At 44.3% G+C, this 12,885-nt stretch overlaps 1 protein-coding gene across 1 annotated transcript in view; it reads left to right on the top strand.

Moving 5' to 3' along the window:
* The window catches only part of PDE3A (phosphodiesterase 3A), a 93,710-nt gene that overhangs the window by 49,751 nt on the left and 31,074 nt on the right, over nt 1-12,885 (top strand). The window contains exons 3-6 of the mRNA XM_029284758.1: nt 1,818-2,078; nt 4,417-4,571; nt 5,750-5,868; nt 8,656-8,875. Of these exons, the coding sequence (XP_029140591.1) occupies nt 1,818-2,078; nt 4,417-4,571; nt 5,750-5,868; nt 8,656-8,875 (755 nt within the window). The remainder of the gene's footprint in view (nt 1-1,817; nt 2,079-4,416; nt 4,572-5,749; nt 5,869-8,655; nt 8,876-12,885) is intronic.

Below are 12,885 nucleotides of genomic sequence, written 5' to 3'. Positions count from 1 at the left end.
TTTTTATGAAGTCTGTCAAGTCCACACCCACTATTTGCGTGAAAGGAACCCAAATTTCTTTGAGAAAACATACTTAAAAAATTACGTATTTTCAATCCCGGTAAATCCCTTTTGGGGCCAAACAACAAACTCCAAAATGGCTGGCGTTTTTCCACAGAAACTGCCGATGTGTGCTGCTTAAGTGTTTTGTTTTTTGGTAGGGAGGAGAGAAATTAGAGGTTGAAAGCAAGGGAGAACAGTAGAGAAAGGAGAAATGGGTTTACTTTTAATTTTAAGTCTTGGCCAGAGAATTTATGATCTGCTTTGGAAACTGTATCAGCTCATGATGTTTTGTGGGACTCTTGTTGTTGGCTTTCTGATGTCTGGTAGATCAGTGGCCCCCAACCTTTTGGGCACCAGGGACCGGTTCTGTGGAGAGAGGTTTTTCCGTGGACTGGATGAGGTGTGGTTTCATGTGCTGCCTGCATCCCGCGGATGGGACTTCACTTGTTTGTGCGGACCGGTTTCTAATATGATGCGGACCGGTGCCAGTCCACGGACCGGGGGTTGGGGACCCCTGTGGTAGATGATCTTTGGTTTTTCCTCTCCCTGCTCCCCATCCCCCACCACTACCCCCCATTTTGTTCCTTGTTTTGTTTTGAGATGGGTTAGCGAACCTGATTGCTAAGGGTCTATGGAACAGCCCATATTTTTAATGGCTAATCAGGTCTGGAATTGCATTTCCATATTTGAATGCCTTTTTCCTTGAACATAAAGCAAACTAGGCTAACATTGATGTAAGCGACTGTCAAGAAAAGCTTTAGGAAAATGTCTTCTTAAAGCTTTATGATCCTTTCTCAGGTTCTGGAGACAAAAAAAAAAATGGAAGGCCTAGAGCCAGGGGTAGGCAACCTTGGCTCTTTTATGACTCGTGGACTTCAACTCCCAGAATTCCTGAGCCAGCATGGCTCAGCTTGGAAACCTCTCCCTTTTCCCCTCAACATGGCTGGCTCAGGAATTCTGGGAGTTGAAGTCCACGAGTCATAAAAGAGCCAAGGTGGCCTACCCCTGGCCTAGAGCCGCTGAAGGACATACAGGTAGTCCTCATCTTACAGCCATTCATTTAGTGACTATTTGAAGTTACTACACTGGAAAAAGTCACTTGTGACTGATTTTCACATGACCATTCCAACATCCCCATGGTCACATGATCAAAATTTGGATGTGTGGCAACTGACTCATCTTTATGATGGTTGCAGTGTCCCAGGGACTTGTGATCTCCTTTTGCGACCTTATGACAAAATGAAGTCAGTGGGGAAGCCAGGTTCACTTAACAATCAGGTTACTAACTTAACAACTGCAGTGATTTCACGTACAACTGGGGCAAGAAAGATGATGAAATGCGGCAAAACTCACTTTAAAAACTGCCCCACTTAGCAACAGGGGCTTGATTGTGGTCATAAGTTGAGGACTACCTGTATACATTTTTCTAAGAGGGATGTTTTACGTCATGAACATATAAAGCTGACTTATACGGGAAGTCAAACTAGAAGCAGTATGAACTGCTTCATTTATGTTAGGTTTTATTTTTCATTTTATGTGCAAACAGCATCCTCTGGCTGTCGTTAGTGCCCATTAATGGCACCATAGAAAGCGTAGAACAAGAATTATGTGGCTTTTTTTCCCCTTCTACGCTGCCCTAGGTCAGCAATGCAATGCCAGTGGGCATCATGGCAACCCTCCTCCCCTCCCTTCCCACTGCACAAATCACATTGGCATAGTTATGCATTATTTACTTTCTGATTTAGGGCTAATGTTTCTTTTTCCTCTCTTTCCAGTCTTCGGGTACCAGTATAACGGTAGATATTGCCGTCATGGGAGAAGCTCACGGACTCATTACTGACCTTCTGGCAGATCCCTCTTTGCCACCCAATGTCTGCGCCTCCCTCCGAGCAGTGAGCAACCTGCTTAGTACACAGTTGACTTTCCCAGCTATTCATAGACCAAGAGTCAACACTTTGGCATCCTTCAATGAAAATTACACCGGTTCTGACACAGAAGAATGTTCAGAGAAGGGAGAGAAGCTTACTATTCCCAAGGTAGGTTGCGTCTATTAAGCTTGCCAACATGACTTCTTTTGTGCACCCAGTAGTAAACCAAATCAAGGAATCAACTCCACAGGCTAAGAAGCTAAAGCTACTTTTATGGTACAGTGGTACCTCGGTACTCATCGTTAATTGGTTCCGGGAGACACAACGAGTACCAAAAACTATGAGTAACAAGCAATTTTTTCCCATAATGAGTAATGAATGTAGTGTAGTGAGTCACAAGGCAGCCGACACCGACAAGTTTTAACGTGTGTTAAGTACCAAACAAACAAGGAGTACTAGGACAAAATTTTCACACCAAAATGCAAAATTCAAAATTTTTATGAGTTTCAAAGCAGTTGAGTATCAAGGTACTACTGTAATTAGCTCTAATAACAGAATCTTGTAAGTCAGATTCTGCTGGTCCCTTCTCTGCCTCTTTATACTCCAATGAATCACAAATGTGTTTATCTGAGCCATTTCCAAATGTTATGTGGTTATTCTGGACTTAAAATATGTTTTCCCTCTCCAAACTATTACTACTACTACTACTACTACTACTACTACTACTACTACTACTACTATTTCTTCTTCTTCTTCTTCTTCTTCTTCTTCTTCTTCTTCTTCTTCTTCTTCTTCTTCTTCTTCTTCTTCTTCTTCTTCTTCTTCTTCTAGAATTTCAAAAGTAGATTGCTGTTCGTTGAACTGTATAAAACGAAATTCAAGCAGATAACTATGTTTTCTGCATTTAAATCCTGGTTTTATATTCATTAGGCTTAATTAGCAATAGTTTCTGTGCTTAGACACTATGGAAGAACTGCAAAGGAAGGAAACTGACACCAAAGTAGATGCAGAAATGGTGAAAAAAAAGGAGACTCATTGGCAATCTCAGTCCAATAACAGAATAACAGTTGGAAGGGACCTTGGAGGTCTTCTAGTCCAACCCACGACTCAAGCAGGGAACCCTATACCATTTCAAACAAATGGTGGTCCAATCTCTTGTTTAAAACTTCCAGTGTGGGAGCACCCACAGCCTCTGGAGGCAAGTCGTTCCACTGATTAATTATTCTGTCAGGAAATTTCTTCTTAGTCCTGGGTTCTTAGCTCTAGTTCAATAAACTATGGCGGTGTTTCTCAACCTTGGCAAACTTGAAGATGTGTGGACTTCAGCTCCTAGAATTCCCCACCCAGCCAACATCTTCATGTTGTCCAGACTGAGAAACACTGAACGATGGGGCAAGGTGAGATGCCATCAGACAGGGGCCCAATTGAAATAACATGAACTGTGCAAGATATCCATTTCACCATCATTTTATTCAAATAAGTTAGGAATCTGATATTTAAGAGAGCATCAGAAACACAGGAGTATCTGAAACATTACATTCCCCATCCATGGGAATAGAATAAACGATGACAGTTTTGGATAAAAGGACTATGCACAATATCCTTGAACTGGGCTTAAAGTCCAAGACAAAGACTGTAGAATGTTGTCTGAAATTAGTAGTGGGGCATTTTCTTCATCTACCGAGTTATCCAGTGTACTTGCTAATAACAAATGAAGATCACGGATAAAAACAACATAGAACACAAAATCATGGGGCTGTAAGACACCTCAGAGATCTTCTAGTCCAGGGGTAGTCAACCTTGGCTCTTTTATGACTCGTGGACTTCAACTCCCAGAATTCCTGGCTCAGGAATTCTGGGAATTGAAGTCCACGAGTCATAAAAGAGCCAAGGTTGACTACCCCTGTTCTAGTCCAACTCTCTGATCAAGGCAGGAGACCTTAGAATAGAATAAAGCTGGAAGGGACCTTGGAGGTCTTCTAGTCCAGCCCCCTGCTCGAGCAGGAGAACCTATACCATTTCAGACAAGTGACTGTCAAGTCTCTTCTTAAAAATCTCCAGTGATGGAGCACTCACAACTTCTGAAGGAAAAGCTGTTCCACTGGTTAATTGTCCTCACTGTTAGGAAGTTTCTCCTTAATTCCAGGTTGCTTCTCTCCTTGATTACTTTCCATCCATTGTTTCTTGTTCTGGCCTCTGACACTTTGGAGAATAGTTTGACCCCCTCTTCTTTGTGGCAGCCCCTCAAATATTGGAATACTGCTATCATGTTGCCCCTGTTTCTTCTTTTCTTTAGACTTATACCATCCCTAGTTTATTTTTTTTAAACCTCCAGTGATGGAGCATCCACAACTCTGGGTGGCAAGCTATTCCACTGATTACTTATTCCCACTGTCAGAATTTTTTTCTCTCTTTCATAAGCTGTCACCCATTAGCTCTCGTCCTACCCTCAGGTGCCTCTGTGACATAATAAAGTAGTCACAAGATGTTGTTGTTTTACCCACAGCGCTTTCGGAAAAGCCTGCCCCCAGGTCTTCTACGGCGAGTGTCATCCACTTGGACAACCACCACATCTGCCACTGGTTTGCCCACCTTGGAGCCAGCTTCCGTTCGAAGGGACCGCAGTCCTAGCATCAAACTTTACGATACTTCACCATCCAGGTAGGAAAATAATTGTAGGGTTTTTTTTTCCAGATGAGGACGGGCCTTGGTGGAAAATAGAATGCACAGACTTATTTTAGAAAAATAGAACATAATTTGGCGACTGACATGATGCAACCATAAAGATTAAGACACTAATTCTCCAAAAATGCCGCGTTGGCGTTTGTGGACTTGGCCAGCAAGACTTGAAAATTATTGGCAGCCAAAACAGTCTGATAGCAGTTCAGATAGTCCTCATCTTACAACCGTTCAAAGTTGCAGTGGCACTGGAAAAAGTGACTTTGATCCTTAACGGCTATTGCAGCATGCCCGTGGTCTCGTGATCAAAAGTTAAAACGCTTGGCAACTGGCATGTATTTATGACAGTTTCAGTATCCCTGGGTCATGTGATCACCTTTTGCGTCCTTCTAACCAGCAAAGTCAATGGGGATGCCAGAATCACTTAACAATTGTGTTACTAACTTAACAACTGCAGTGATTCACTTAGCAACTGTGGCAAGAAAGATCGTAAAATGGGGGTAAAACTCACTTAACAACTACGTTGCTTAGCAGTGGAAATGTTGGGCTCAATTGTGGTTGTAAGTCAAGGACCTACACCCTTGAAAAACAATCAGATAACCTAGGAAGCAAATGAGCATGAACAATTGTGAAAGGGTAAAAACCATTGGCCCCTCTCTGATTAACAAATTCAATCGCATTCAGACACTTCACCAATTAAAAACCTGTTGCCTTGTTTGTAATTGATTCATCCTTTCACAAATGTCAGGTCTGATTGAAATAGATACCTTTAGGCGCTGCAAGGATAAATGTAGGATATTCACATATAATGTGAAAGAAGATCCCATTGAATTGAAGTCCATACATCTTAAAGTTGCCAAGGTTGAGAAATAACACAGTGTCTCTCTCTCTCTCTCTCTCTCTCTCTCTCTCTCTCTCTCTCTCTCTCTCTCTCTCTCTCTCTCTCTCTGTCTCTCTCTCTCTCTCTCAGCATTCTTAGATTTGCCTATCTTAGATTCAAATGATGGCAGTTTGTAAGCTGCCTGTAAACATCTGATTGGCTGTTGCAAGAAACATGAGGTTACAAGTTCCTAGGGATTGTGATCATCAGTCTGACCTCTGTTCTTTGTAAGGAAGCCTACAAATGAGAATTGTGCTGCTTTTCTCTTTCATTTCCACAGCTCTGATTCATGGAACAATTCTCTCCTGATGACTCTCACCAAAAGTCGATCCTTCTCAACCTCCTACGCGATGACTGCTGCCAATCATCTGAATTCAAAGCGGCCGAGCCGACAAGGTGGTTATTTCTTTTATTGTATAGACCCGCCTTCAAGGCGGCGAACATTTCCAACACACTTTCCTCCTCCTATTTTCCCCACAACAACAATAACAACCCTGTGAGGTGAGTTGGGCTGGGAGAGCGCGACTGGTTCAAAGTCACCCAGCTGGCTTTTGTGCCTAAGGCGGGACTAGAACTCATGGTCTCTCACTTTCTAGCCCGGTGCCTTAAGCCAAGGCTTTTCAACCAGTGGTACAGGTACCACCTGTGGTACATTGGCACCTGGCAGGTGGTACACGACCATCCTAGAAAAGTGGTAGCAGGGGAGGGGAATGAGCTGAACCGGTGGCAGCACCGCACAAGCCTGAGCGAGAGATGGCTGGAGCTGCAGGGCTGTCAGGGCTCAGCGCAAGAGCCAGGATCAACGCTTCTTCAGGACTGTCAGGGCTCAGTGGAAGCACCAGGATCAGCGCCAGGCTCCAGCTGGACCTCGGCGCTGATCCTGGCACTTCTGCTGAGCCCAGAAGAAGCGCTGATTAGCTGGAATGTTGCAGCATCTCCAGGGTCTTGTGATATACATCCAGATGCTTGGCAACTGATTCATATTTATGACAGTCACAGTGTCCCAGGGTCATGCAAAGTGACCAAAACCTGCTGCAACCACCCAGCAGACAGGGGGAAATAAAAACCAAACACCCCCTACCCCACCCCTGCTGCCAATCCTCAACAGAAATGCTCACAACAATGAAAACCTCAGATAGGAGGAAGAGCGCCGCCGGGTGGGCAGGCAGGTGTCTTGCTCGGCACTTTTTTCAGTGCCATTGTAACTTCGAACAGTCACTAAGCGAACTGTTGTAAGTCGAAAACTACCAGTACTTCATCACTTTTTTCCTTTTTTGGGGGGGGGGTCATCAAGTTTTTGACATCTTGCTAGGCGACTGGTGGTATTCGGATGTTGCCATATCCTAAAAGTGGTACAATGGGTGAAAAGGTTGAAAAGCCCTGCCTTAAGCAGTAACCCAAACTCTAGTTAAAGCTCTCTAGTTATCTACTGAGCATGCTGATTTTATGAATTCAAGGCTATTGATCCAGTAAAGAGACAGCCCAGCTCTTACAGATTTCAAGTTAGAGCCCACGAGGTTCTCGAATGAAATGACATTTGCAGCCTGGATGAATATTTCTTGTCCAGCATTTTGTTAACCAGGGGTGATATGCAATAGGACAGAGTTCCCCAACCTTTTGGGCACCAGGGATCGGTTCCGTGAAGAAATATTTTTCCACGGACCGTGGGATACGTGGTTTTGTGTGCTACTTGCATCCCGCGGATGGGGCTTTGCTTGTTTGTGCGGACCGGTTGCTGGCATGCCGCGGCCCGCTACCAGTCCACGGACGGGGTTGGGGACCCCTGCAATAGGACTACTATTTTTGTTATTAACACGGGATCCTTTAGCACAGGTGAAGGATCTTGTGGAAGCAAAGTTCTAACCTAGAAGGGCTACTTTAAGGCAGTAGATACCATACGTTGTTTTTGTTATTGGGCCAAATCAATCCATTGTATTGAACTTCATTTAAGTACCTTAACCTACTGCACTACTTTTTATTAGCTTCCCAGTTCAGGGTCGACAGAGTGACCAATTCAAATCACCCTGTCAGCTTTGGTGCCTAAGGAAAGGAGTACAGCTAGCCCTCGACTTAACGGGACCAGAATCGGGACCAGAATTTCTGTTGCTAAACAAGGGTGGTTGCTAATGAATAACACTTGATTTTATGACCTTTTTTTGCCACGGCTGTTAAGTGGATCACTGCAGTTGTCAAATGATTCAGGCAGTCGTTCAGCAAATCTGGCTTCCCCCATTGACTTTGCTTGTTGGAAGCCAACTGGGAAGGTCACAAACTGTGATCACATGAGCCCGGGAGATTGCAACCCTCTCAAATACATTGCTGTTGTCAAGCGCTCAGATTTTGATCGTGAGACTGTGGGAATGTTGCAGTGGTCATAAGCATGAGAACCAGCCACTGAAGTTACAATGGCATTGAAAAAACAACTAGTCCTCCCACTTAACAACCATTGCAGCACCCGCGTGGTGACCTGTCCAGAATTCAGGTGCTTGGCAACCTGCATAGATTTAAAGATGGTTGCAGCATCCTGGGGTCCTGTGATCATCATTTGTGACTTTCCCAGCCGGCTTCTTACAAGCAGAGTCAACCGGGCGGTGGGGGTGGGGGGGTTCACTTAACTAACATTTCAAAAAAAAAACACGTTGTAAAATTGTATGCAATTTATTTAACAACCACTTTGTTTAGCAACAAAAATTCCGGTTCTAGTCGTCGTAGGTTGAGGACTATTTGTGGAGGGTTGGCTTCACAAAGCAATGTATACACTGTGTCAAACCTCGAAGCGCGCATATGCTGTTGCCACCATTATTTCTTTTCAGCTTGCTAACACCCTGGGGGGGGGGGGAGAAGGGGAAATGGAATGCAGGCTCCAGACAATGAGTCAGGCCGGGTGAACCAAGGACGTTTCAGCAGGTGTTGGCAAGCCCACAGAGATATTTCTCATAATAGTATGTTGACACTCGTTTGGACCATGTGACCTGCACTAATAGGAGGAGGAGAATTCTGCACTTTAATTATAGCAGTTTGCGGGGCAAATAACCAGAGCTGGTTTTGCTTTCATCTGCGCCGAAATGGTGTACTCAATAAAGTTTTGCATTAAGAGATTGGATCGTGCTTGCTCAGTTGGGCCCGTCAGTCGGAACCTTGACACGGGGACCATTTGAAAAGTAACGATGTTTTCCCGTTCCACAGGTATCTCCCCAAATATTTCACCTCTTGTCTCTCCAAGCCATTCACCCGTCCAGGGTACCCCAGCCAACAGTCCCATCCGCAGAACCTCAGGAGAACAATTTCCAGAGTCGACAGTCACGGCCACTATCCAAGCCATCAAGCCTCACAAGCTCTTAGGTTGCACTCAGAGTGCCCCTAACCTATCAGAGCCGGTGGAAGGCGCCTCTGTCATTTGCAGTAGGTAAGATCATACTTTGCTATTTGTGGGAACTTCTTATGTTTTCCTGGGTGCTTAAATTTTGCTCTTTCTTTCCTGATCTCTGAGCTTTCTTCAGTAGAGCACATTGCTATCGGTGCCTCGGTCAAGTTTTCCCCAACCTGGGCCCCTCTCCATAAATATTGGAGTTTATTTTATTTATTGTATCATGCCTTTATTGTTTTTACAAATAATTCAATGGGGTGAACGCATTCAACACACCTTCCTCCTCCTGTTTTCCGCACAACAGGAACCCTGTGAGGTGGATTGGGCTGAGAGAGTGGGACTAGCCCAGCTGGATTTCCTGCTTAAGGGTGGACTAGAACTCACAGTCTCCTGGTGGACTGGCCCAAAGCATCCAATCGGTCTTCATACCTAAGGCAGGACTAGAACTCACAGTCTCCTGGTGGACTGGCCCAAAGCCACCCAGTTGAGCTTTATACCTAAGGCAGGACTAGAACTCACAGTCTCCTAGTGGACTGGCCCAAACGCCCCCAGACAGTTTTCATGCCTAATGCGGGACTAAACTCACCTTCTCCCAGTTTCTAGCCTGGTGCCTTAATCACTACTCCAAACTGTCTCTCAGCTAGCTAGATGTCCAATAGCTGGGGAATTCCAGGATTTGAAATCCAGTGTCTTCTACAGTGGAAAATTGGGGGAGGCTAGTGGGGAAGAACATCGTAGTCATCGTCATCATCATCATCATCATCACCCATCACCATCTTGTATTTTGGTTGCAGCAACAACCAAAAAGGCTAATACAATCCTGGGTTGTATAAACAGAGTCACAGACTCAAGATCATGCAAAGTATTAGTACCGCTTTATAAAACCCTAGTAAGGCCACACCTGGAATACTGCAGCCAGTTTTGGTCCCCATATCACGAAAAAGATGTTGACAGTCTGGAAAAAAAATTCAGAGAAGAGCAACTAAGATGATCCAAGGCCTGGAGACCAAAACATACGAAGAATGGCTATGGGACTTGGGTTTGGCCAGTCTAAAGAAAAGAAGAAATAGGGAAGACATGATAGCAGTGTTTCAGTATCTGAGGGGCTGCCACAAAGAAGAGGGGTTCAGCTTTTTCACCAGAGCACCAGAGGGCAGGACAAGAAACAATGGTTGGAAGCTGACCAAAGAGAGAAGCAACCTGGAATTAAGGAGAAACTTCCTGACAGTGAGGACAATCAACCAGTGGAATAGCTTACCCCCCAGAAATCGTGGGCGCTCCATTGCTGGAAGTTTTAAAAAGAGACTGGACAATCACCTGTCTCAGATGGTATAGGTCCTCCTGCTTGAGCTGGGGGCTGGACTAGAAGACCTCCAAGGTCCCTTCCAGCTCTATTCTATTCTTTTATTTTTCATATATAACTCAAGGTGACAAACATACCTAATATTCCAACTTCCTCTTCCTTTTCCCTACAATAACATGATAGATTGGACTGAAAAAAAGTGGCTGGCCCAAAACTGACTTTCACACTTAAGTGAGGCCTAGAACTCAATCTCCTGCTTTCCAGACCAGCTCCTTCACCACTACTTCCAGCTGGCTCTCCATGTGGACCAGGGGTCTTCAAACATGGCCCTTTTATGACTTGTGGGCTTCAACTCCCAGAATTCCTCAACCAGGCATGCTGACTGAGGAATTCTGGGAGTTGAAGTCCACAAGTCATAAAAGGCCAAGTTTGAAGACCCCTTGACTTGTGGACATCAACTCCCAGAATTCCTCAACCAGGCACGCTGGCTGAGGAATTCTGGGAGTTGAAGTCCACAAGTCATAAAAGGGCCAAGTTTGAAGACCCCTTGACTTGTGGACCTCAACTCCCAGAATTCCTCAACCAGGCATGCTGACTGAGGAATTCTGGGAGTTGAAGTCCACAAGTCATAAAAGGCCAAGTTTGAAGACCCCTTGACTTGTGGACATCAACTCCCAGAATTCCTCAACCAGGCACGCTGGCTGAGGAATTCTGGGAGTTGAAGTCCACAAGTCATAAAAGGGCCAAGTTTGAAGACCCCTGATGTGGACAAACACAGGGTTCATCTGCAGAAGATTCTACATTCAATTTGATTTAACAGCTTAAGGTGCACATGATAGAACTAACCTATATCTGAGACCCAAGAATAATTGGTTTGATAGGTAGTTAAGACCGGTCCTTAGCAAATAAAAAGTAGCAGTAGGAACTAGCTATTAACAGCTGCACGAGAACTGTGTCTTCCAATACTAATTCTGGGGAGAAAAGAGAGATCCTGCTCTCCTTAGGAAGCAGGAAGTGAGTCTTTGCAAAAGAGCTCAACTTTAATTCTTATCCATCAGCAGCTGCCAACAGCTGTAGAGAGTGGTGAAAAAGAATGATGAAGCAGTGATTGATCTACTGCAGGGGTCTTCAGACGTGGCCCTTTTATGACTTGTGGACTTCAACTCCCAGAATTCCTCAGCCAGGCGTGCTTGGCTGAGGAATTCTGGGAGTTGAAGTCCACAAGTCATAAAAGGGCCACGTTTGAAGACCCCTGATCTACTGTGAGTCAAGTGCTATATTTACAGCAGCCGTGTGTCACTTTTCTCTCCTGAGAGACCAGTATTTTCCATTTTATTTTATTATTTTTTTCATTTATTTTATTTTGTAAATACAAGTTAACTGCTGTCCAGTCACAAAGTCTCCCTTTTGTCACTCTGAAACAGACTTGGGCATTTTATTTCCGGCTCTTTGGCTGTCCCTGTCCAGCTCCTGTGGATTTCTTTTATTTTGAAGTAATTACTTCTCCCCCCCCCCCAATTTACGTGTGTTTATGCATGGATGTCTATGCAGCTTCACAGCCCTATTAATTGGCTCTCCACAACCATGGGGCCAGTTTTTCCTGTGCTCCTTGGGAAAATTAATTGCCCATCCCTGTTCTAAAAATACAATATATTTTTTTTTACCACTTCCAAAGGGTCCTGAGCATCTATTCCAATTTTTAGAGGTTGCACGAAGAAAGTGTAAACTGAGCTCTTTTAGCAGGTGGCATTTTGGTGGCCCCCCCCCCCCGATGATTTCTAAATTCTTCTTATTTCTCAGAAATGGGAAAATAAAGGGTGTGGCATGTAAATCGCTGCAGGATGCTTGCTGTAGAAAAACCAAGTGATAGTTGAGTTCAGACACTTGGAATTGTTCTTGGCAGAGGCACGGTACTTCGAGATAGCTCACATCTTGACTTCATTTCCCACAAACGACTTTGTGGAAATGAAATATGTGGAATGGATTCAGTCAGGTGATCCTTCCAGATAGCCATCTCATTTCCCAATGAAATTGATTTAGGTCGTGTCCTTTATTCCGGAGTTCGGTATGTGGAAGGCTGAGATCCAGGGAAAATAAGGTCAACGGACAAACCAATAAACGAAAGTATTTGAAAAACTTTGATCCGCTGTGGAGTGCTGTCAGTTTCAATAGATCCAGGTTCAAAGTCCCTGTAAGGAACTCCAGTGTGAGGTCTTCCAGACCTAGCTGCATTGGTTCCCCGTGAAAATTAAGTTTGGGAGCGAAGGAAGGATTTACAGTATGATTTTCACGCCAAAAGAATCCTAGTTAATTGTCACGCCAAGGGATCCTGGCTCGCTTCTCAAGTTCAGACAGGAGGAGATGAAAAAGGAAGGACATCCGCCTGATTAATAAACCAAGTGGGGCAGCAATATAATTTCCCACTAATCCTTTCGTGTGGCGAAAAAGAACTGAATGTTTTAAACCACGAGCACCGTTAGCGTGCCTAATACCCTATTATCCTGCCCTCTCTGGGGACAAATGAACCCCACATTGCTTTTGCGTTTTAATAATGTCATTCTGTCATCACTTACTTGAAATATTTCCTTTCTGAAGCATGTGGTCCTTGGATTAGAGGAAGAATAGGTTGATCTGACACGATAAAAGGAATTTTTATTCATTCATTTGTTTATATCCTGTCTTTATTATGTTTACAAATAACTCAAGGTGGCAAACATATCCAACATATATATCCAACATGCCTTCC

The sequence above is a fragment of the Protobothrops mucrosquamatus genome, unplaced genomic scaffold (assembly GCF_001527695.2).
Source record: "Protobothrops mucrosquamatus isolate PMUCROS unplaced genomic scaffold, P.Mucros_1.0 scaffold906, whole genome shotgun sequence".
NCBI lineage: Eukaryota > Metazoa > Chordata > Lepidosauria > Squamata > Viperidae > Protobothrops > Protobothrops mucrosquamatus.
This window is presented reverse-complemented; position numbering and strand designations above follow the sequence as displayed.